Source organism: Falco biarmicus, chromosome 13 (genome assembly GCF_023638135.1).
Source record: "Falco biarmicus isolate bFalBia1 chromosome 13, bFalBia1.pri, whole genome shotgun sequence".
NCBI lineage: Eukaryota > Metazoa > Chordata > Aves > Falconiformes > Falconidae > Falco > Falco biarmicus.
The window spans coordinates 13,701,539-13,727,611 of NC_079300.1; the positions used below are offsets into that span (position 1 = coordinate 13,701,539).

The following is a 26,073-nucleotide window of genomic DNA, read 5'->3' on the forward strand; positions in this document are numbered from 1 at the left end:
GTAACTTCAGATGGGATAGAGAAACCCACAAAGGAATACTGTTTGCTTCAGAGCAGAGATCCTCATGAAAGACAAACCTTGGCCTGCAGAGGGGAAGGGTCTGGCCACGTGGCTGGCATGATGCAGAGGACAAGGATGCACACAGCAGGAATAAGCAGGCAATGTTAGGACCTTGAGTTTTCTGAAGCTGGCAGTCTCTCAGCTTTAATGAAGCACAAATTGTTCAGTTGGGTACAGAAGGGACTGGATAACCTTCACTGCCCTGCGCTACCTGTGGGAATAAAATTGGGGGTTCTCCCTGGTTTCTTGGCTAAGCTAGGATACAACAGCCACAGAGTAAAAAAAAAACAACCTGGTAAGATGAAAGGGCATTTTCCATGTCATAATGTTCTGAATAGGACTTTATAGGCCCTGGCCATAGAATGCTATACAGTGCTCAGTATTCTGTCTCAGCTTCTAGACCTGTAGTGTAGTAGAATAATGTGTGTGTATGCGTGTGCAAGCTCCTGAAAAAGAACACTGTAGCAGAGAAGGTAAATTATATAAAATCTGACTCATGTGGGCAGCAGGATAGTGGCCGTTCTAAAAAGCCCACATGGAGGTGAATGTTATCAATATGAGCAGCCACATGTTGACAGAGGGTGATAAGATAGTTACCTATGAAGGGCAAATGAAAATGACACCTCCCTCACACAACCAAAGTCTGAAATCTCTTTACAAAGGCCAGTAGCATCAACACTGCGGACAGTAAGGCTCAGAGAGGTGAATCCAAGGTCATCTAGACAAAGCAGAAGTGAAGCGGAGACTAACCCCATTCACCTACACAAACTGAGTATCTCAAAGCAACTTTTAGAAAAGACCCGAGGGTCCTGGTGGGTGAGTTGACCATGAGACATGATCATGAGCAGTGCCCTTGCAGCAAAGAAGGCCAACAGCATCCAAGGTTGTGTTAGTGTGTGCATGCATCTGGAGTGCTAGGCTTCCCAATGCAAGAGAGGTGTGGACATGCTGGAAGGATGTCCTTGTGTGTATGTATATGAGCAGAAGCTGAGAGAGCTGGGGTTGTATAGCAGAAGTTATCTTATCCGTGCATCTAAATAACTGATGGGGAAGCAAAGAAGACAGAGCCAGACTCTTTTCAGTGATGCCCAGTAAAAGTACAAGAAGATGTACTTGTACAAGCAATAGGCACAAATTCCTGAATAGAGGAAATTCCTTTTAAACATCTGATTTTCTTTTTTTTTTTTTTTTTTACTGTGGGAGTCATTGAGCAATGAACAGGCTGCCTATAGAAGTTGTGGTGTCTCCATCCTTGGAGTTATTTAAAACTTGACCAACCACAGCGCTGACCAAGTTGCTTTAGTTGACTGTGCTTTGAGTAGGTGAGTTGGACTAGGCAATCTCCAGAAGTTCCTCCCAACCTCCACCCTGCTGTGATTCTGTAACAGCACACAGCTCTCCTGAATCCCAGGGTAACGTTCACAATGAAGTGGTTACTGGGATACTGGACGTCTGCTCTTTTTGATTGGATGTTGCCAACAGAAATGTGTACAGGTATGGGGCTGCACATGTGCGCGTGGTCTATGCATATTAGTGGATACCTGGAGAATCCCTCCATATGCAGGCAAGCCAGCATATCCAGCCAGCCTGCCAGAAGAAAATGTGAAAAATCGCTGAATTCCACCTAGACAGAATTTCCAGCTGGAAAAAAAGAGGATGTGTCTGGGGAATCCTGGTCATGAGCTATTCCTGCCTCCAGGATCTTGTGCTAAGTCTCTTCACAGGATTGTTTCTCCTTAAATAAATACTCACCCATTCAAACAAAGGTCTTTGCACACCAGAAACAGGATATTCATCACTTGATTATGTGGTGGGTTACTCACTATTCATTACTTTTTGTATTCTTCCCTTTAAAACTTCTTAGCTATTCCAGTCAAGGGGAAGAAACGAGTGCGCATGGCTGTGTTTATACATAAAGGTTTGTGGCTTTTGTCACACCAACACATCCAGCTTTGTGTGGGCATGATCAGTCTATGCAGTTGTGCCACTGCTTTATGCACATTGCTTGAGAAAAATAAGCTGTAACAAAAGAGAGTTTAGTCTGGGTGTTATTTTTACTGCTTTCTATTGTAACTGTGTCATATAGTGGTCTATCTATCTGTCCCCTGACTGCAAAATACACAAATGCAAAATGCTGCAAGCTGGGTGACCTCGCAGGCAAGAGAGGGAAGGAATAATCGAGGAGCTGACAATCAGCACTCGGTAATTTGTTCCTGTAACAGCACGTGGGTCTAATCAGCAAATACCTTCCTCCGGCTGCATGCCGAAGTGCTCAGTCCGCCAGACAGTCATTTGCCGCAAATCGGCTCTGCCCGCAACGTGGCTACCTCTAGGGGGCGGTGACCGACTGATTAATGTTTGTGCTGTAATTGGACATGATTACTGGATTACCCTGCATTAATCCAGTGGCGATGTGGCAGCTGTTTAGCAAATTGCACCTTCCCTGCAGAAGGGTGCAGAGTCTGACAAGGGAAGGTCTCTGTCCAGTTGAAGCGATAGAGGAAGTAATGTAGCAGAATTTGCTCAAGCATTACAACGAATGTACAAACTGCTGTGAGATCTTTAATTCTTAGAAGTACCAGAGACTTCACTTTTAGAACAGCACTTGATTGTACTGTTCCTTGCAGGAACCAATCACTAAGTACATTTAAACCAGAGCAAAACAGGGAAGGGAATCAAATCGGTCGGCATCAATTGCTCTGAACTCCCAGGTTTACACTAACAGCTTACTCTGGTTAGCTTCCAGCACAGAATGGTCCCGCTGTGCAAGCCAGCATCCCAGGGACAGCTTTACTAGGAATGGGGAGACAGTACCTTCCCTATTAATATCATTTGGTGCAGGAATTGCTTCCAGGGAGAAGCAGCTGCCCAGCCCCACCTTTCACATGACTTCATCTTCCTCTACCTGCATGTCAGGTAAGAAACTAGTGGCAGTGTTTCTTGCGGCATCCTGTGATGTTCTGAGTGGTCCTGCGTGGCCCTGCCCAGCTCCCACACCACTGTACTCTGACTGAAGAATATCACTCACCTTCCACTTTTCCCCCAGATCATTGTCATAATTTTGCTGCGTAGCTGCTTTCTTTAACTGTTCTGTATCATTTCTCATGATGCCAGTGAACCAAATCCAGTGGTTCTCAGCTCTGTACAGAAATGGTGATCAGTTGTGTGAAAAAAAGTGTGAGGCCAAGAAAGAGTTTCAGGACAGACAAGTTTTTTCTTCTCGTGAGCATGTCTTTGAATTTCAGCTGCTGCTATGCATTCTGTGCTGTGCTGCATTGCCGCATTTGTAATTAGCTCTGGAGCCAAAATTTGTGCTCTGCAGCTGAGATGCACACTTTGTTGCTCTGTGCTTTAAGTACCATGCCACAAGCATTCATGGGTGAAAAAAAGAGTTCGTTTCACTGACAGGGGACATCAGCAGACAGGTCTTTGATAAGGGAGGCAGCCTGAAAACATCCGCACCACTCCCTGTCTTCCCTCTTGGTGCAGAAAGATGGGGCTGGTTCTCAGTTTGTCTTTATATTTAGCATTGACTCCAAGTAGCGTAGCCAGAGGGGATGGAAACACATTCTACTCATTTTTATTTCTGTGATGCCAGTTTGAGCAAAGACCAGGCTGATACCAGCCCAGAATTAGTGCTATTTGCTTAGTATTTTGAGACCTCTTTGTATGGCTTCATTGCCTCTCATCCATTAGCTTGGGGACCACTGTATCCATCCATGGCACAAAAGGCCCTGTCACTCTTCTTGGCCATCTTCGCTCCTCGCAGGCATCTTGGGCTGGGAGCCAATGACACAGGCACAAAACATAAACTGCCCTTTTTATTTCCAAACACATTATTCTGCGTCATAGCATGACTGTTACAGAAAAAGCTTGCATTTCAATAAACTGTCCTGGCTTGGGATTTTTGCTTTGTTTTGCGAGTGCTTTTTATGGATTCTTTCATGTCATGACCCGGCACTTATCTGAAGCACTTAATTCTAGCACAAAGGACTTTTTAAAAGTACATATATAGAAACTGTTAGTAGGAAGCTTAACACTCCTGAAGAATGTTACTGTCTTCAGTTTTATGTGGTACTTTCACTTTGTGGGTTTTGCTTCTCAAAATCCATCTAGCTGCAAGGAGTCATCTTAAATGGAAGTGACACAGCAAAAGCTACTTTGATAGCTTGCAGATTTTAAAGTAGCTGTCTTAACGTAGTTTTTTTCTTTCAAGGTAGAATGTACCTTCAATTGGAAAACATGCATACATGTTGTTAATGCAGGGTCTCTTTTCCATAGTTCTGTCTTACGGTGGGTCATCTGCTCTCTGGCTCTGTATATCTACATGAAAATAGGTGGGAATCAGTTTGGTTTCTGAAATTCAACCTTATATATTGACTGAATATCTGAGGTAGTTATTTTAAAATGTTTCCCCTTCTTTAGACAAGATATGAATGTAAGTGTAGTGAAAGCAATGTTGGGTGTTCTCCCTGAACCAGTGATGCAGCTATAAAATGCTGGGTGTTGGCTAATCTGGTGGAATGGTAATCTATTTTCAACCTGGTGTCAGAATTGGGCCAATTTTATCAGAAGAGTTTATTGTCTCAAGAAATAAAAATAGATTGAAGGCACCGTAATTTGGAATACGTCAGTTGTTTATCTCCGAGCATGAATCAGTGTCAGCTGAGAACCTAACTTACAGAGATCGGCTCTTTATAAACAAAAATTATAGTTTTCATTTGAAAAGAAAAAAGTTCTTGGAATATTTCTTAGAATACTGGGGCAATACTTTCAAACCTGGGAAAAAAAATCCACTTTTTCTAACTTCAATGTTGTCTTTATTTCCCATCCTAAACCCAGAACTAGAGTGTTTCTAATGATACACTCACTGTTTCGTGAAACTGTGAATAATCGTAGCAATTAGAATGTCACGTGCCTTTACTCCGTGCCAGCTGAATCAGAAATGCCTGAGGATGGGTCTACGGCTTTGGCCGTAACACCTTCTGGACTCCACACTATTCATGTTGATTTATAAGTGTCAAATGTGCAACCTTATGTGAGGAATCAGTGGTCAGTGGAAAGGTTGACTTTGAATTAATTTGTAGCCGTTTGTAGAAGTAATTTGAAGAGGCTGGCAGGTAGAGTTCCCATGGGACAACTTAATGATAGAAGGAGGAGATTTCTGTGCCTTGGACCATAGTGATGTAACAGTACTGCTGCATGTTTAAGTGGGAGAAGAAAAAGATTGGATGTATGATACAGCAAAACTAGCAAGCACGTGTACTCATGTGTCATTCCTAAAATTTTAAGGATGAGTTCTGACAAACCCAAATACAGTTTCCACAGGCAAGGCTGGTGAAGAGCAAGATTGCTCAACACTTACACAAATGAACCCTTGCTAACTCTTGTTCTCTGAATAAGAACTTGTCTACCAAAGGAATTAAGGAAAACATTGAGACAAATCAAGTGATTTGCAAACTGATGTTGAAAGAATTGCAGAAATTAGTAGCGAGAGCATGAGAGCAACAGGGAGACAGGTTTGTCTTTCTCTAGGATGAGAGAACAAAGAGCTGTATGACTTGTGTTCTTAATCTCCTCCAATTTCCTGTTTTTTGGTCTTCATAGTTGAGAAAATCAGATTATGTTTGTTTATTTATTTATGGTTAAGACAACAAAGGTTCTTTCCAAACACTTGGTTGCCCTAACTTAATTATACTGTAAGTATAATTAAACCGCAGTAGTGTTGAGGATGTCTGTTCCTTGGGCACTCTGCCAGCTAAATAATCACCATACACCTTTTTCATTATCTGGGAAGCTTCCTTATGAGCCTTCTCCAGAAGGTGTCAAATGGTATCTGTGAGTTGTTGCTAAATCTAAGACAATTTAAGAGTAGGAAATTAAATGTTAGCACTCTAACACTCTATAGTCTTTTTTTTTCTTCTTTCTTCCTTTCTTTCTTTCTTTCTGCTTTTGATTTTTTTGTTTGTTTGTGTGTGTCCCCTCCCTCCCCCCCTGGAAAAGAACACTGTGCTGGTAGCATATGTCCTATTCTAAGGTCACTAGCAGCCCATGAAGATGGCTAATTACTCAGATCTGAGTCTTTCACACCTCCCAGTCAGAGATGATGACAATTGTGTGTATCAGCATCCTTTCCTGAAATCTTTCAGATTGCATGCTTTTGTAGGAAGAGCACAGAGACAAATGTATTTTGAAATGTAAGAAATGTGTATTAGTCATCTAAAAGGAAGAGCCACAACCTGACAGTAGGTCCAGGTAGTACAAAAGTGCCTGGAGCTTTGTTACAGGATCACCGATCAGTGGAGAGCCTAAAAGCAAGTTTTAATCCCAGGTCTTAGACATCCTCTTGTAGTCAAAGGAGATGACAATATGGCTGCATTTCTCCTCCTGCTATTCCTGCAGCCCACTGTCCCACTCACTCTTGCAAGGTGCTAAGCTTTGGCCAGCTGAGCCCCAGACATCCTGCAGCTTCGCCCTGTGTAGTGAAATACTGCAACACCTACCTTACCAGCATCCAGTTGTCTGCCGTCAGCTCGCTCACAGTGGCACAGCCCGTGTCTCCTACCAGCCTCATCCACACCAAACGTGGTGACCGAAGGGAGTCCTGCAGAGGTCCTGCTTAAAGAGCTTGAGGTGGGACCCGTAAAAACTTTCTGAGGGGAGTAAATGCCTATGAGGACCACCTTGTGTCTTTCCAACAGAAAAAAAGAGAAAGAAACCGAGCGCCTAGAACTGCTGTAGCTGGTTGGCAACACCTCAGGTCATACGTAGCAAAGATACCCCATAAATCTAATAATTTCTTGTAGTTAGATCATGATTATCTTTTTTCCCCTGAGATCCTGCGCATGTGTTTTATACACATCAGTCAAGTACTTCTGTGTCCCTGAGCTTCCAGCAGCAAGCCACCGTCTAAATGCAGGTAGTACTGTAAAAAGGAGCACAGCCCAGTTCTCTTCCAGCAGCAGCGTTTTCAGCCGTGTTTCGGCTGGCATTGTTTGGCTCTGCCCTTTTGATTCTGCTGCTGCCCTAGCGCCCGCAGAGCTCTTCTGGACCTCTGCAGCTGCCACCGCTGTTCTCTTGTGCCCTGAAGTGGAAGGGAGTCCCAAACTGCCTGCCCCAGCCCGACACTGGTGCGGGTGCTCATGGGGCTAATGCCTATTTCTGCAGCACTACGCTCGGCTGTACTCCCACATCTGCCCGTGCCGGGAGATGCTACTGAAAAGTTTGCTTTGCCTCTCCTTGTTCTCTGGGGCCGAACATTTGTGTTGTGCTCATGATCAAACCCAGCTTCTCATTCTCCATTGACTTCCCCCCACACTGATCCCTCAGTCAGGGAGCCTGGCAAAAAAGCGCTTTGCAACGAACTATCCTGATTTGGCACTTGATGTCAGCTCTGCAAAATTCTGTCGCCGTCTTCATCTGGGAAATGAGCTGTGTTACAATACAATTAAAGTCTTCTCTCTCTCTAATCACTCTGATCAGGACAGATAATGAAATCAAGGCTGTTTCTCCCTGGCTGGCATATTTTTCCCACCTATTGCAGAGCTGCATTTGAAATTTCCTTTTACTATCCGTCACTTGTATGAAGAGCTTTGGCAAGTTAAGAGTAAAAACTTTTTAGAAAGTGCTATGCCTGTTTATTTAGAGAACAAAGTAACTATGAATTAACTGCTAAGAAGTCTGCACAGGTTGGAATTTTAGACCCCAAAATGGGTCTACAATTGCTGTGTGAATCAATTAAAAACTGAGATTAAAGAAAAGGGGCAAAATAGAAGATAGTCTTATTCTAGTGAGGTAAGCAGGGAAAGAGATAGATCCTCTGGCACTGCCTAGAGAAGATAGGCAGCTTCACAGGTGACACTTCACAATCATTTCAAAAGCTGAAATGAACTGTTTGAAAGACTTAAGTTCTTCTGACTTGCTTTACAAAACACACTCCTTTTCTAATGCTTACCTTACAGTAGTATCGGTCTACTAAAAATGCATTAATTAATTTCTTCCTGAAGTTAATGCAGTCCTCTTAAAGTTATTCCTGTTTTTCCTGAGAAATAAAGTTTAAAAAATAAAATAAAATTCAGGACATCAGGTTTCTGTACTGCAGTTTGCAAAAATGAGAGGTTAGAGGAATGGTGATGCTGCTGAAAATCTTTTCACTCCCATGGCTGTCTGAATCTTGAAAGCAAAAAGGAAAAAGCCAACAAAAAAATTAATTAGACCTTTAATTACAAACTAATCATCTTGATCAGAGCAGTAAATGTAACAAATGTGAAGCAAGTATGTGTGTGAGAGTGCAGGACAGAGAAAGGTTTAGGGCAAGGATCAGTGGAAAATCTTTAGAAATGATGTAAGAGAAAGCAAAGGCAGGGATTGGAGTTTGTAGCCTACAGCAGAGACTATAAAAACTCTGAAAGAAAGCTGAACATTAGGGATAAGTTAGGGGGAAGAACATAGCAGGACCCTTAAGGTTGGAATTGCTTGTTTCCAATGCAAGGTAAGAGGAGTGAGGACAGAGATGGGCTGGGGATCTTTTGTGTCTTCTGCTCTGTTTATGGAAACTTTCTTCCCTCTGTGCTTTCTTCCTTCTAATTTTTTTTCAAGTTTTTTGTATTAACAGGCATGCACAAGGTATACACGTGCCCATGTCTGATTGGAAAAGCACAGCTTCTTTTTTCAGTTTGGGATTAAGATAGCCAGATGCTTATCACTTAGTATTTTTGGTACTAAAACTGAACTAGTAATATTCAGTGGAAACTTATATCCTTCAGTTAATCAGCCAATATTTAAACAAGATGTGTCAGTGCATTTTACAACCATGACTAGTTACTTTCACTGCTTTTGCAGTGCCTTGCAGTAAACTGCTGTCTGTTTATATTGTTATGGATTTTCCACTGTATATGTTATTGTCAAATGCATATTACTTCTTAAAATAAGCTGAAGAGCTATGACAGAATAGTTCCTTTGCATTACTAAACACCATATGTGGTCGACAAGTTTGCTGCATGTAATATATTGTAAAACACAAGATAAATGATTTAGGGAAAGCATTCAAGGTATGGATTTGCAAAAGGGTTTTATTATATCTCCTATTAGATAAATGTTGATCTGGATTCTGCCACATTCCTGCAATAATAGAATAATCCTGCAAAAACATTCCTACGCTAACAGAGTAATTAGCATTATCCAGTGATCTGACTACTTCAGCTTTGTACCACTGTACATGAAGGCAGACTGATTCAGTGATAGCCATTGTAATTTCTCCATTCTGAGTTCAAAACTATTTCAGTGTTTCTTTTTGCCTCCCAGACTGGAGTTGTACAAGTAAATACATGTGAATAACCTTTGGTTTAGATGTCCAGAGGCTACAATGAAGTCCAGAATCCACTGATTTTTGAAGCACAAACACACAGTGCCTTTAGCTTTCCTTACTTGTCTTTTCAGCTCGGAATGACCACCCTCTCATGCGGACTGCAGAGCTGAAAGCTGAGAAGCTGTGGGGACATTTTTTGCCCCTGCCCACTGATTCACTCAGGAAACCTGGGGCAAATTATTACATTTATCTGTTTCTGCTCACAAGAACTCTGTATTGAAAATGCAGCTCAACCGACTTTTCTTGTAAAATACTTTGAATATCATGAGGCATAATAGGCAAAAATAAAACCAACAAAAAACCCAAACCCCAAACAAAACCCAAATCAAGCAAATCTGTGGTGTTAAAGATGGGAAAACTGCAAAAATCTATCTGGCTAGACGAGGTGTTCTTCACTATTTATAAATACCTGATTTCACTGATTTCAGCAGATTAAGGCTTCATTTTCACTCTTTGAATGAATGACAAGTGTACCTCTCCAGGCTTCTTAAATAGCAAATTACAAAATTTGAACCATACCACCAGGTTGGTTGAACCAACCAAGAGGGCTGTAAGAGCCCTCTTGCCTGACCCTGGCAAAGATTGCAAGGGGTTGCAGCTTTTCCTTTCTTGTTAGTCAACCCAGAGCAACAGATTACTCTCTAATTTCCATTTGCAGTGCATCTTCACCAAGAGTTTTCTCCTTCAACTAACATCTTTTGATCAGAATATTTAAGCATTTATCCAGTAAATCAGCATCAGTATTTGAGTCTTGTGAAGATATCCCAATGCCATTTTTGTCTCTTAAAAGCTTATCTTGAAGGCATGTCTTACAGGATATTTTTACTAGACCTTAAATGGCCTATGTTTTTGTATTGATAACGTATTCTGCTAATATACTTTTCATACCAGGTATGAAGAACTTTTACATATCGCTCCAGTGCTGTTAGGAATGGAGATGATAGTTCTAATATAGAAAAATACAATATCTTTCTTGATAATTTTTATGGATAGAAAGGTTTCTTATTTTTACTTTAAATGCTGAAGATGGCACTCTAACAATGAATAGTTCTTAGTTCTCATGCTAAAGATGAAGACAGCTAAATGTAAAGTTGTTAGAAATGTTAAGAGAAGTTGGCATGTTCAGTCAGTACATATATAAATACTGTAGAGTTGAGAGATGGCAATGAAGAATAGTCTAATAGTGTTTTGTTTTCCATTGTGCATACCAGGAATACTGCAGCTTGCTCAGTTTTCTTACTTAGGAAAAGTATAAATAGGTTCTTCCTATTAAGAGACATTTTCTTACACTTCATAGCATCCTTCTTATTTAGTAGTCCCTAGGCTTCTAGATGGGGTTTATTGCTTCTGTTTGTGTCTCTTGCTTCATGGTCTCCTACTTTTATGGTATAGATGTGAGTTCGGGGTTTTTAATTTCTAAAATCTGTTGCTAAAAATGGGGTTATTACACAGTGTAGACAGTTTTGCAAGATGTCAAGCCTGTCTCCTTCCTGCCCATTCTAAGGAAAAGTATCCTCGTTTGTTCTGCATGGCTGTTTGGTTTCATGCTCTTTATTGAAATAAAAAGACAAGGATCACAACTGACTGGTATTCCACAAGTGTTTGTCCACCTTTGTCAGTTAATTTTTTCCCAAATCACCCTTCTGTCTATTAAGCAAATGTACCCCAAAAGTCTGTGTTTATTTGTACACTTTCCAAACTCGCAAGGGAACTGTAGGGCCACATTTTCAACCTTTCTCTTTATGAGCCATGTGATTTCTGTGCTGCTCCCAAAAATGTTGCGTTTTCTGTGGGCAGGGTCAGTGCGGAGGCTAGTCAAGCCCTGCAGGGACTAAACCATCACTGAATCTGTTTTATCTGAGTACAGATGGTAGAAAGTTGTATACTTCAGCATCCTCTGACCACATCTGCATCTGCCAAAAGTGCAACTATCAGTACCTGAATCAGCATTTATAATAGATACTTCAGTAAAACACAGGCAAAGATGACTAGCATGGTGATACGAAAACACATCAGGACCAAACACTGGAAATCATATTGTTAGAGTGAATGCAATTATTGAAATGAAGACTTTGAAAGCCAATGGCTAATCTGAAGTGTCTTCTGGAGAAAGTTTTAAGGAACTTCATTTTCAGAAAGTGGACAGCCTTGTCGTTGAAATACTGTCTGACAAAATGTTTCATTTGGGATGCAGAAATACCTAGGCATTATCTAAGAATAACTAGTTGTATGCCTCTTGTATGAGTTCCGGAATTTTAAGTTATCTCTGGTTACATCAGATGAAACCTACCTGCATCTATTTATCTACATAGTTTGGAAACTGAAAATAAAGGGAAATTTACATTGTTAGATGTTGACAGTATCTGTAATGTGTATCTAATAAAATATATGGCATTGTTAAAAAATGTGCATTTACTCCAGGAAACACATTATTAATAACATGAAGTGCCTGACACTGACTGCTTACATTTCATTTTGCCAAAGTCCCATACTTCAATGTCTTCCTTCAGTATCTTTTTAGAAAGCAGTATGTAAGAAGTGCTCCGTATCTCATCTGTGGGATGAGATCAAAGCCACCACTCTAACCTATTTCTGGACACTGCTTTTTTTTTTCTGAGGAAGGGACTTGTTTTGATTTTTCTCCCTTTTCTTTGATATTTACATGACTAGAAAATTACACTTGAGATGTACATGGTCCCTTAGTAGTTTCTGAAAACACTAGAACAACTGGTACGGGCATATTTTTGGCTTTGTTTTAACAAATATGATCAGAGGATCCATCCTACAACGTATAGAAGTAGGGCAAATTTGTTTCAGCAGGAGCAGACTTATTCTCAGAGCTTCACACAAGCCATCTGTAAGTTTGTTCTTTTGGTAAGCTACTCATTCATCATAAATTTTTTTGGCCGAGGTAGATTCCCATCAGGTGTCGAATCCAAGGCTAGTGAGGCCAGTGTCAGGACTCGGTGGTATATTTGATTAAGATAATAATCAAAATATTATCCACAAGCATTGTTTTTATATTAATACTTTTTATTTTATAAGAATTTATTTCATTTATATTAATATGTTATATATTTATATTTATTTATATTTTAATTAATATTCTATTTTGTGGCACTGGAGCAGCAACAAAATACCTCAGTAACTGGCTTGCAGACACAGCTGTGATTTCCCCCAGCTGGTTCGAATCTGCATGAGAGATCCTCATGGCTAACAGGTGATGGAGGCTCACCAATACCATCCCAGTGCTTATACAGCAGAAGGACTGGAGTCCTAATAGATACTGCCAGGAGCTTCCCAGTGCTTATGCGATGGTCATGCCTTGGCTTTGCATCAGGTCAGCTTAGGAGCATACAGCACAACACCCCAAGGGCTTCTGGGCTCAGCCACAACGTGCTCATTGCAAGAGCAAGGTCCTCGGCGGCAGGGGAGCTCCAGCACGCCCCGTGTTGGCATTACGACAGGCAGACCATAGTCATCGATATATAGTGGCAGCTGAAGTGAAAGATTACAGTGCAAGGCATGATGTCTTGCCTCAGTTCTCTTGCTAACAGGCCAGCAAGAAAAATAAAGCTCTTGTGATTTATACTTGCAGAGTAATCTCCACAGTAATGTGAAATATGATAGTTCAAATGGGTAAGAACAATGATAGCTGTTACCATTTTTGACAGGCAATGGGTTTGGAGCTGGGTGATGAATTGCATGCTGTCTGGGGTTTGTTCAGCCCACTTATCTTCAGGATGTCATTTTGTTTTTTGGGTTTTTTTCTTTAAAAGAAAAACATCTTTTAAGTCCTTTGGCTTGATGTTGGAGACTTAACAGTTTCTGTTTGGTAAAGAATTTTGCTTGCTTGTGATCTTTTTTTTGGAAAACGGCTCTGCACAGATTCCTAGGAAAAAGTTTTGAATGTTTATCCTGCTTTGATAAGGTAGAATAATGTTCTCTCTCTTATCTTCAATTTTATTTTAATTGGATCTGCAACAAAGATATGCAATTATATGAGGAATTCTAGTTTTGACACATTTCAAACTAAAATATCACTAAAATGCATAAATATGTCTGGATTTCAGACTTGCAATTACATTTAGTGAAGGGTATACCATATTTTATGTTGAACAACACCAGACCAGACTCTGAGATACTAAAGACATGGAATTATACGCCAATCCCTTCGCCACCAATCTCACAGAGATATGTCAAGAGTTTTCCAGAAGGATGGAAACTCAATACAAGAGGTGACGTCTTGCAAAGGTCCATGTGGTTGTCAGAGCTTTACTTGTTCTCCTTCAGTAAAAAGTACTGTCAAGCTTCGCTTTAGGTCTGTCTTGGAAAGGGTCAAGGTTAAAATGTGGGTGGGGTGAAGTAACAACCAGTGCATGGCTGGGAAAGTCCCTTTAAGCAGGAGGGCTCTGGTTACCCAATTGCAACAGATGAGCTCAAGGAGAAAAAGCAACAACTGCTTTTAACAGCAAAGATCCTATGACAGGGCTGAAGGTGGAAAGCTAAGTCTCAGGCTGGCAGAAGACAGTGTGAGTTTTAATTATGTTTACATAGTCCTATCACACTCTTAGTTTTGCAAATACTTTTCTAGAGCTAAACTGCTCCACTGGGACAACCCTGCTTCTTTCTCCCACTTTGTTCCCTTCACTGCATGAAAATCGGCACAACAGGATCTTGCTGGACTTAAGTTTTTCTCCCTTTTAAACCAGTGACATTGGTGCTTAGCTATTCATTTCCATTGGAACTGGAGCCAAGCTTTAAGTCCTTACAGTTTCCTCTGCTTCTAATTTCACTGGCGTCGAGTTCTGACCAGTTAATCAAATGTCTTTTGTGTTGCAGGTGCCTTGATGTTTATTTTGATTAGTGTACCAGTCACTATTTTTAGCTCTTTGGTCTTTGGGTTGAATGAATACCAGCACAGACCTTAACCATAATAAACATGTGTTTTTAACCTTGCCACTTATGTTTATGTCTCTGTATCCAAATAATCAGGATGTGGTTACCTGTGAAGGTAGCAGACTACTACTTAAAACTTCAATGCACACCCACATACAAAAATATACATTGTAGAGGGTTACAGCTTTAAAAACACCCAGACAGACCCTTGTCTGACTTCAATGGCTGTTGCCATCGGACTGACAGACAGTGGTACCACCTGGTTTCCTGCTTTGACTTTGTCCTTTGATTCCCGTGAACCAAGTCTGCTTCACCCCTACAGAATAACCAGCGGCTTTCTTCCTTGCTACTGATCCCTGACAGACTATATATGCGTGTATATATATATATTTGTAAAATGGGGTAACCAAATAACGGAAACACATGTAAAATATTTTAAAAAGCCAAGCAAGAAACAGTTTCAAGAAGCAGCACTACAAATATTGTATCTTTACTTTTTAAAACTGGACTCCAAATGCTTTTATGGCTTTTCTCCTTTGTAGTGGGGTGGGGTGGGGAAAGTACAAAGCCAGATGATTTTTACCATGTGTTTTCTGCCTGATAGAATAGGATAAAACAACTATTTTACATCATAGAAATATCTTTATACATCTTTTCTATTTCTGCTTTTGCCAAGCAGAGAGTCAGCAAAGAATGGAAGAATCAGGCTTGAATTACACTCTGGGGCAGGACCTGGAGACACAGTAATCTGCAAAGTCACCTAAAGGTGAAGAGCATTCAGCTGGCGCTATTTGTTTGCTGTGTGTTATGCAGTGACTCTATGAAAGAAAACATATTAACAGCCATGAGAACAGACTCTCCCTTTGCTTTCACTTCTTTAAGACCTTTGGAGCAAGGTTCCTCTGGGACTGCAACTGCAAAGTCATTAACAGATCGCTCTCCTTTGCAGATGCTGCAGTTCCAGCTTGTTGTGGTGCATTTGGCCCTTGTGATTACCCTGCTGCAGTGGCACTCTAGCTCAGTGCTCCTCGCCAAGGCAGCTCCAGAGGTAGGTGAATGTTTCTGGTGGTTGTCATGTAACCCTGCTCTTCCTCGGGTTGTTCTTGGCTACAGAGTGTGGAAGACACCACAGTATCCAAACAGTGTTGGAAGGTGAGCGACCAGTATTGACTTTGCAAGGGCAAAGGAGGCACCTAGTGAAGAGTGATGCAAATAGCATGGCTGGGAGGACAGGCAGAATGGCTGGGAGGACAGGACAGTCTCACCTAGATTCATGCAGCCTCTGCTGAAACATCATGGGATTTTCTGTGTGCTAAAACGTTGTCTGGTGACTTTGGATAGAGAACTTCCTGATGAGGAGAAGGAGGTGATGGTTGCAGGGAAAGTAAACTCCTCTGGCACTGTAGGGAAGGTTTCATTCTTCTTAAAGACAAATAATAGCATGAGAAGTCCACAGCTTTCAGAAGCCATAAGGAGATCCCTAAGAGAAGACCACCTGCACAAAAGTTACAAATCAAAGGAGACAGAACAGACCAGGAGATGGAAGCAGCGGAGTACCTTGCCTAAGCTTGCAAAGGAAAGCAACAGATGAAACGGGAGAATTGTCTCATGTTTCATCCAGGACGATATGCAGGGGTTGCACCTGAAAATACTTCTACTGTGTTCTCTGTTTTTATGTCATCTTGACATGAAGCAGATTTGGCAGGAAAGGTATGTTTGTAACGGTTTCGTGCCATACAAAAAAAATCAAGGATTTAAGAGTCTAACACACTGTTTGGCTGTAGGGTCTTTGCATAGGTTTTAAAGATCAGCTTAGCTGTTAGATGCACACTGAAAAATACTGATGGACCCTTCTACCTTGCTCTCTCTTCAAGTAAACATGCCCTGATTATACAAAATAATACTTGTTATAGAACATAGGGCTTGGGGGAACCACTCCCCGCATCAGTGCTGCAGCAGCTGCTGCTCTGGTGCAACACAGACCTGGAATCCTGTCTCTGGCAATGATAGATCTTTGTGAAAAGAACACAAGAAGAGAATGACTTCAGAGCCTTCCCGATCCAGAGACCTGCACTATACCAGGGCATGTTTTAGCTGCTGATGGGCCTGAAATTTGTCTTTGAAACGGTTTAAAAAACAGTGGTTTGTTTTTTTTTTAAAAGACATGTATGCCTTTTGGTAATGTGTTCCACTTCATCTGTGTGCTGTGTTTAAAAAGTACCTCCTTATATTTATTTTAAATCCATCATCTGGTGACCTCATTGGATGGACTGAGGAGCTCTTTTTCTTGAGGAAAAAATTACCAGTCTTTATTCACTTCTCTGCTGTTCATAAGTTTTTAAACCCTCCACTGTACCCCCTGCACCCCACACTTATCTCTGCTTATCTGTAAAAGTTGTACTTCATTCAGTGGTTCACCATAGGACAACTGTTGTCTGCTTCTGATTACCATTTTACCTGTCTCTTTACTTCTTACAATTCTATTATATAATTTTTAAGACAAAAAGTACTCAAGAGCAGAGGCTATTTTTGACTTTCTAGTTTCAAGTGTTAGTGTAGATATTTATCCTCACTAACCAGAGGGTAGAGTTCAGTCTTTTTTCAAAGGCATAATTTTCTTGCAAACCTCTATGAAAGTTTTATAACCCTGAAAGGGAACAGAAAGGATTGCTCAGTGCACTTGAGACTCATTAAAAGTAAAGTCAGAGGACAATATGAGATCCTTTAGAAAAGTATTGACAGTGCTACATCATTTGTGTGCTCCTTCTTATATAAAGATCACAATTTTAACCAATGACAGGGTGTATGTGCCACCCATCAGTAGTGGAAAACATCACCACCACAGCTATGGTGTGGGCCACAGGAGACAAGCATATTACATCATCCATGTGATGGCTTCCTTTATGTTTGCGCTAAATCCACTGTATATGAGCAAGACAGGCAGTGGCGTGCCTCTGAAGATAGAGGAAAGCCTACTTCAAGGCATATAAACAGAAATTTCTAACCAAATTTTTTATTAAGTCTGTGAAGATCAAGTGGAGCAAGAAGACAAACATTTCATCTAAAGAGAAAATTATTTGAGCTTAACACCTGCTTTCATAGACTATCTGCTGCCCTATATTTTTCTGTTATTTGCAAAGCAACTATTTCACTTTGATTTGGTTCATTTCTGTCTTGATTGACCCCAATATTCTCAGCTATTCTGGGTAGCGAGGTAGTTTGGCTTTGAAAAGGTTTAAGCCTAATGTCATAACCAAGGTTCAAAGTACTGTGTTGTGCAACATACTCTCCTTTCCTCCGCCCCACATATTGTTACTGTATAAATTCTTTGGATGTCAGTGCTGAGCCAGTTTATTTTGGGATATTTTTTGCATAGCAATTCATTCGTCAGCTTTGGATGGAAAATTCTGTATAAGTTTTCATTACTATTTATTAGCATTCATTTAAAAACTGAAAATCAGTTTCCTGAAAATTATCAGTATGGATATTGGAGTCTGATAATGTTGATTGCATTTTTAAATGAGATTAAATTACTCAGCTCATGCTGTAAGTGATACTAATCACACTGCTGAGATAGGGATAGTGGGCTGGCCTGTAAAAACAGGCTTTGTGAAATAAGAAATTTTGATAATTCTTGCAATAATAATGAAGATGAGTTTAATTCTATTAAAAAAGAGAAAAAAAACTCCAATTTTTTTATGTCAAACTCCTGTGGGTGGAAAATGGCCATGTTTCACAGAAGGAACTTTGTTTTAAAACATGGTCCCAGGTTCAGTATCTTAGTGATTATGTATTTATAGGAATGCTGCTGTGATACTGGTTGAAATGGTTTTTCTGGAACTTGAGCAGTAGCAAACATCCACACTTTCTTTTGCAGCCTTTGGACCCTTCAGCTGCTCTGGGCGTAGGAGCACATCCCACCACCAGTGAAGAGAAGTCAGCCACCAGCCTGGCAGCCAAACTGTTCCTTCTTGATGAGCTGGTGTCTCTGGAGAATGAGGTGACTGAGACCAAGAAGAAAAGAAGTTTCCCAGGATTTGGCTCCCCAATTGACAGAATTTCTTCAGCCTCTGTGGACGCTAAAGGCAAACAGAGGTAATTCTTAGTTGCTCCTACTATAATGATAAAGTCAGAAGAAAGCTGTTGGTAGATGTCCTGGCTACACATGGGTTACCTTTAGCCACCAGCAGGTTTACTGGTCACTTGAGAGGTGCTTTTGATCAGGGTACCAGCATCTCTTCAGCAATTGTTCTGGTTGCGTGGTGTGCAGTCCTTCAGCTGTGATGAATAATACATGCACTATTCATCTATCCCTACGGTGCCAGAGAGCTAACAAAGAACATTCAACCATATGCATTTTTTAGTCCAGTTCTTTCCACTGATGTGAGCTAACATTCAGTTTAAGACTGCCTTTTCGATTGTGGGATTATTTAAAGCGAAAACATGCCTGAGGTTCAAAAGCAGAGGGGCAGGACTGGGTGTTCTCGAGGCTGGGGTGAGAAAAGAAGGTATGGCGGTGTGCACAACCTGAATAGCAAGATAAAGAACACATCATGAAAATGGGCAGACAGTAGAATGAGCTTCAAGACCTCAATCAACTGACGATAAACCAGGTTTTAATCAATACAGTAGCACAGCAATACCTTCACAGTACATGTTTGAAGATAAGCATGTTTATAACAGGGCTAAGCAGTGATGCTTGCTGTGGCTGGGGAGAGCCAGTGAGTTTGGGGCAAAGCTCAAGGGGCTGTTTGCTGTATCTGAAAGAGCTTAACTGTCTTGTTGCCTTCTTCTGGTAACTGTCTTCCTTTGGATGGAATCCCCAATGCCACAAAGTATTTAGTAGCATGCTTAAAGCTTAATCTGGAAAGTATTCACAAGGGCCAGTCAACGTTACAAGTATTTTTTTTCAAATGGAGTTTTGCAATATTTTCTTGTTGTTTTTCCATTTATCCACCCAGTCTGCTACTAGGGCTTCTTGACTGTGGCCAAAAGTGACAAAATACAAAATTCTTAAAACCTTGAGTATAACTATTCTGTTCTGTGTATCTCTTCGACAAATCAAAATCAGCTCATTCTTTCTTTGCTTTTTAGCACCTCTTCCTTTTCCAAGGTCATTTTTGAAACTGCAATGCCTTTTTTTGCAAAAGTACATGGTATTCCCAATTTGTCTTATGCTTTTTGGGTGGAAATCTTGTTTCATTCTCTGTGCAGTACAAGGAAAAAAAAAAAAAAAACAACAAAAACAAAAAACCACAAGAAAGGGAAATTGTGGTGGAAATCATCCAAGTTTCCTAACAGCTTGTCACTGAATAATGAGCTCATGCAAATGAGTGACACACTGCACAAAATTTCTCCTTTCCCAGCATCATCAGCACCATTTGCAGTTGTTCATTGAGACTGTAACTTTGGGGGAGCCGATTAGCTTTTAAGTTTGGGATTGACTAATTTATTAGAACCATCTGAGCTGCCTTGCTCGCTGCATCTATAGTCAGATACTACCAGTAGCAGGACCGAAGATGAGATGGGTGCTATGAAACAGTGATAAGGCTGTAAGGAAGCAGTACACAGTAAGGAAATAGGCAGAGGCTGCTGCACTTAAGAGGGGTAAAACAGAGGACTGAGCACCCTGTCACTGTCATGCACACAACAGTTAACAGTGTATTCCTGTACCAGCTGGGACCGTTACCTTTAGAGACCAGATAATGACTTTTGAAGTGTAAAAGCTGTTAAATAGATTGAACCCCTTAGTTAATACAATGTGTGTGGTGCTTGGCAACACAATAGAAACTTTTGGAAGAGGGTAGATCAAATGTAAGTCCGTGTGGCACCCACCAGTTATGGGAGGCTCATGAGTTTATAAAGCTTTGAACGCATGGGAAAGGCAGGCAGGAAGGCACGAGTCTTCAGAAGAGGCAGAAAGACCCAGAGGCAGACGGAGAGAAAGGCTCGGGGAATCTTAGAGCAGGCTCCTTTAAACAGGAGAAGCATCGCTTTGTGCCTGGTGGGTGCGGAACGGGCCCGGCCCGGCCCTGCGAGGGGCGGGTGCGGGCCTGGCTGCAGTGGCGCGGGATGGCCACACGAGGGGGCTGTGCCCGGCCGCGGGCACGGCGCTGCGCTCCCCGCGGTGCGGTGCGGTGCGGAGCCTGGCGGCGTTCCGGCTGCCGGTGCACAACCCGCCGGTGCACAACCCGCCCGCACAATCCGGCCTGGGAATTTATTTCCCCTTTTTATCCAGCCGGGCTCGGCATGATTCCAGCAGCCCGAGCCTCCCACCAGCTTGTGCCTCCCCCCGGGGGGGAAAGCCTGCTGCCCCTGGGGAGGCAGGCTGAGCATCAGCCCCTGCCTGCCTGCCCTCGGCTTCCCTTGGCTGAGCGAGGCTGTGCTGGGTCCTTCGGTTCAGGGAGGGCAGGGGAAGGCTGTGCCAGCCGCTGCCCACCCTTTGCCGTGTCCCGTAGCTGCTCCAGCGTGCCCGAAGCCGCGCTCCCTGCGGACGTGGTACGCTCTGTCCCCGCTCATCGACCTCGTCGAACAGTCGCTGGCGAAGGCGCAGCAGGGAGCGGGCTGCTGGTGCGGAATGTGCCTCGGGGCTCCGGCCCACGCCGGAGAGGGGCGAGGAAAGGCCGTGCCCAGCTGAGCCCAGGGACCGACAGCGCTGGGCAGGGCCCCCAGGGCCGCCGGCGGGGTGAGCGTGGCAGTGCGAGCACGTTGAGCCAGGCACGAATGCAGCACAGCGCGCTCTGCTATCCCCCGCATCTGCCGACTTACGGAACAGAACTTCTTTTTATTTATATTCCTTGATGACAACAGATAAAGAGTTCATCTTCCAGGGCTTCTCTTGGACCTGCATTTCACTGACAAGTATTTCCAAGGGCAAAAGTTGAGGTTATTCTCGGCTGCAGAAAAACTCACCATTTCAACAATTAATTAAAATCAAACTTCTGGTGGTGGAAAAAATGCTCAAAAATACTGCATTTAGTTGGGATTATTTTTATTATTATTATTAAAAGTTGTAATAAGATATTCCTGCATACAACTTTTCACACTTTCCTCATGCCCTCATTCATCAAATCATCAGGAAATGGACCACATGGGGGAAAAAACCAAACCCAAACCACTCCCGTTTTCAATCTCATCAAAGGATTGCTACTCTACAGTTTTGAGAACAGCACACAGTGCAGGAGACTCCATAGGAAATTCCTGCTTAGAGGTCCTCTGGCTTGTCCCCTGTTACTGTGCAATACTTTCTACCTCCTCGCTTATCTTAGCCCCACTGGGCCCTTGGAGATTTCAAAGATCCAGGCTAATGGTTTATCTGAAGTATGCATGAAACAATTCCCTTTTATGCATGCAGTGTATTTCCTTTTTTTTATGAATAGCAGTTAACCTGTGAAGTTATTTGTTTGCTGCCAAATAAAACCAGGAATAGTGGATAAATGTCAGCCAGTCTGTAAAACAGGTGCAACTCCTGCTTATTCTTTCATACAAGATGCTTCACTTGTCTTTAAACACATCTTTGGTGGCTCCTGCACAGCTGGCCTGTCTGAACAATAACTTAGTGGGATGAATGGAGGAATCAAAGATGTAGAAACATTTTTGTTATTCCTATGACGTCTTTCTACAATTCTTTCCCTTCTCCTTTGCTTTTTTTCCTTGTGCAGGAAAGTGGTTGAGCTGCCTAAGAGACGGTTTGGAGTTCCTCTTGACCGGATTGGAGTGAGCCGTCTCAGCAACACCAAGGGTTAGCAGTTCCCTCAAGTAAGCCAAAGTACTCCAGGTGTGGGCAGGCTCAGGGAACCCCATCTGCTCTCAGTTACACGGAGGTGTTCAAGGCAGGCTAGTAGGCTTTTGGAACGAGTCACTTGGGGAATGATGGCTTCTTATAACTAAACTGTCAATTTAGCTTGAATACCCTAAATTACACCTTAGTACCCCCCCTACAAGAAAACAAGTATTCCAAATATTTTCATCTCCTGTAGACCACCTTACAGTGTGTTTGTCTAAGCCTTGCATTTCTGACATGGGAAAATGTAATGTTTACTGCTTTTCTGCCTACAGGTGCTTCTGTTCTGAAGGATTGATGCTGCACTGGAAACACGACAGAAATATGGAAGAAGCATCACATCATGTCTTGCCATTGACTAATGATACAACACTCAAGGAACTGACCTCCTGCAAAACCTGTTTCACCTTGCGTTTAACAAATGTTGCATTTACAAATAATAACAAATTCAATTCATCAGGCCAGAATGCTCTCACAGTTGTGCGTGGTGTCACTGATAGGAAGGAACAGAAAATATGCATATAGTTTAATTGCATGGCATTTATTTCTTAAACTTGCAGAAGTTCGTTATCTTAGCAAGGGCTGTTAGATATTTTTTGGATTGAAAATAAAACTTCCAGAGATGCCAACAGCAGACCATGAAAAGCAGACAGCTTTGCACGTTTCTTTCAAGAGGGTGCTTGTTTGGTAGATGAAGGGAGGATTTAAGAGTTATGGGACAAACCTAGAATTTATTTGAAGTGCTGTTCGGGAGAAGATGTCTACTGACTTCACTAGGAGTTAGTCTGGGTAAGAACGATGACAATACCTTAATATTTGTCCTAATGTTTTTAGTAGTCTTTATCTCTGCACCATATTTAGACATGTTTTCATCATACAGCAGATCCTGAAATGTGGTGAGACTTCTAGTTTCCTCCTTTAAGCTGATGAATACATTTCATTCCTCCCTAAGCACAACATAGCATAGTATCCAAATATGAAGTCATCTGCTTCCTAGGCCGCCTGCACTGTATGCCTTATTTTAGCCTCTTGATGTGTGCATGGGGCATAATTGGACATCCAACTCTAAAAGTTCAAGTATTTCTCACTCTGGTAAAATGTAAACATGTCCTCTCCACTTCATTTCAGAGTAAAACAGGTTATCTTAAATCCTGTTTCATGCTTTTCACTTATTTCCAGATTATAAAATATAACTGAAAAGAGCTGTTTGCTGACATCTCAGTGCTCAGATTCCTGGCTGATATTTTCTAAACCACATATGCTTCTTCATGGACTTTGGTCTGTGTCGGTCAGCTAGATTCCTTGGATTGCTATTCTTGGGTATAAATCATCGGCATTGCAAAAGAAGATCCATTGACAAAGGGATTATGCAAGACTAAGAAAAAAAAGTTACTCTTGCTAAACCCCCTGTGGTAGGCAGGGAGGTAGGAATTAAGTGTTAATTTCCTAATCTTGTATGAGGCACAAAGCACCCGGCCCTCAGCTAGCAAAATGGGGAAGAACAGAGTCAGCTTCTGAGTCAGCTACAGGGAAGGAGTTGGGAAGTCAATGAGTCTTTGAAGATAAAGTTGTTGTGAGGATTGGGGCTTTGGGGCAGTTGCTGTGGTGGGAGATGAGGCTCCTGCTCAGAGGGGCAGGTAGCATCGATTTCATGTCTGAGAGGGGGCAGTACTCAGCCACAGTAGGGACCGTTCCTATTTTCCTTCTTGCTTACAGCCCTATCCTGAGACCAGGACTGCCCCAGCCACAGAATGTTTGCAAGAAACTGCTTTTCTTGACATCTCCAATATAGGCTAATGCTGCTGACAGCAGCTGCACAAACCAGTGAATTGCATCAAGAGGTGCCCCCACCTTTCACATCACGCAGAGCCCCTCTAGCTGAGTTAGGTGATCATTCCTCCTTTGGTGAGTGACTTGTCAGTACTTGTGTGTGAGGTGAAGTACCACAGATGCTTTCCAGACCAAGCCCTTGAAGGCCATAGAAAGAAAGAAGGGCTGTAAGTCCATATGTGGTCATTTTGGGTTTTTTGTTCCTTGCTTTTCCCCTGGTCCCACTATTTATTTTCTGCTTTCAAGCTTACAGGTGAAGGTTCTGGGAGCTGGATTGAGTGAGTGTATGTAGACTGGCTGACTCAAGGTGAGATTTTCTGTTCATGCTAGAAGCAAGTCTGCAAATGCAGACCCAGAGAAGCCCAGACCCTGTCCTCTGCAGTGCAACGCCACCACCTACCCATAGCCTGCCCTGCGGTTTGGTAAACAGTTACCTTCTTGCACTGAGCTCATCCAGACAGTCTGCAGATAATCTGCTTGCAAGGTAGCCGTATGTATGGGCCATGGGCAGATTATGGAAACGATGGCCTGACCACTCATACACCTGGCTGTCAAAAGCAGCATGGACAGAGACATTGTGTGACATGTTTTAGTAGACTGAGATCAGAGGAATCCAATGCTAATGCAGCAGCTTTGCAAAGATACTTCTGATCATAAAAGTATTTAACAGTTGGCAGGTATTAGCCTGGGCTTCCCAATAAAAAGGGGTTTTAAAGCCTGTAAATTGTGTGCAGAAATGCATTGCATCTGAAGGGTAATGTGAAAGCAAAGCAGGACAGGGATGTCTGTGGTGGTGTTGCTTGGGACTGGGAGCTGGAAGCTTTAGTCCCACTCTTGGCTTCCACCTCACTGCACAGATTGCTTGGGAGAAAGCAACAGCCTTTCTGTTCCTCTGCCCCATCCACCACAGAGCATACTGAGACTTTTGGTGGCTCAAAAAGCATTTTTTAAAGTCCATAAATTGGCAGGTGCTGTTTAAAATACGATGATGCCTGAAAAGCTGAACAACTTTTTCATAGATGATATTGGATAACTTCAGTTATTGTGCGTGGCATGGAGGTCAACAAATATGAAATGAGGATATACTGCAGCATCCATTGCACGCTAGATTTGTCCTGTGCTGCCTGTTTGTAAATCCATTCACATGCCTGTGAGGTTTTTCTGCTAATAAATCAACGTGGTCTGCTAGAATGTCTGAGGGAAAGCCCTTTAATTATTGCCTGTGGGTTATTAGCTTTAGCAAGAGTGACTGCCCAACCATAGGTGAGATGTGAGCAGCCATGATGTGGAGGTGACACCTGAGGTAGAGAAGAATTTGTGTTCTGCATGTTTAGGAGAAAGGACAGGATCCTTACAGTGACATGTGGAGGGTAAACCCAAGGAAAGCATCACTGGCTTTGCTTCAAATTAGTAGATGAATTGCATTCAGCACTTACTCATTATTCCAGCAGAAGCAGCTAACTCAGCAGCATATAGTGCCTGTGAGGAAACTGTGGGTTAATTTGGGTACCATAATTAACTGTGCTGATAGGATGTAGCACACCATGTGGGCAAAAGCATGCTAAGCAGCATGGTGCATTGCATTCCAGGGAATTCCTGTGTCTAGGATCACAGCAAGCTGTTCAATAGCCACGGACACATTCCTTTTCCTGACTTGCTGATGAGCTGTCACACCAGGTCAGAAGGCACGCTACAACTAGCAAGTAGCAGATGGAGCCTGCTGCTCTGGCCTTTCATTGCACTGGGAGTTCCTGCGAGCTGAAAGCATCTGAGCTGAACACCAGCTTGAGGCACTCGTTGCAGCTCTTGTAATATACCTCCCTTTTGGCTGGAGCACCAAACTCTTCAAGAAAGAGAGACCCTTCTCCTGGCAATAGGCTGTAATTTTTTCCTGGATTTGGTGCTGTTGGGAGGGTATGTGAAAGTACTCTCCCACGTACCTTTTCACTTACACAAAAGCGACAGAAAATGGGAAATGTATTCTGAATCACTACCAAAGAAATAAGAAAGATTAAATGTTAACAGCAAACTGTATTTTGCATGTCATTAGACCTCACTGATATAATCAAGCTGGTTTTATTCCACAGATGCTGGCTTTGGTCTGTAATAGAATGAATAGATCTCTTAATGAAGT

General features: G+C 42.2%; 1 protein-coding gene across 2 annotated transcripts in view; it reads left to right on the forward strand.

Moving 5' to 3' along the window:
* Positions 1-23,258, forward strand: part of OSTN (osteocrin) — a 104,162-nt gene extending 80,904 nt beyond the window's left edge. Inside the window, exons 1-5 of one of the 2 annotated variants that reach the window (XM_056359155.1) lie at positions 8,475-8,551; positions 15,276-15,374; positions 18,204-18,421; positions 21,988-22,067; positions 22,385-23,258. In XM_056359155.1, coding sequence (XP_056215130.1) covers positions 15,276-15,374; positions 18,204-18,421; positions 21,988-22,067; positions 22,385-22,407 — 420 coding nt within the window. In that variant the 5' untranslated portion in view covers positions 8,475-8,551 and the 3' untranslated portion in view covers positions 22,408-23,258. Of the gene's footprint in view, positions 1-8,474; positions 8,552-15,275; positions 15,375-18,203; positions 18,422-21,987; positions 22,068-22,384 lie in introns of those variants that run through there. The other variant, XM_056359154.1, reaches the window with a different exon arrangement.
* The last annotated feature ends 2,815 nt before the right edge of the window (positions 23,259-26,073 follow it).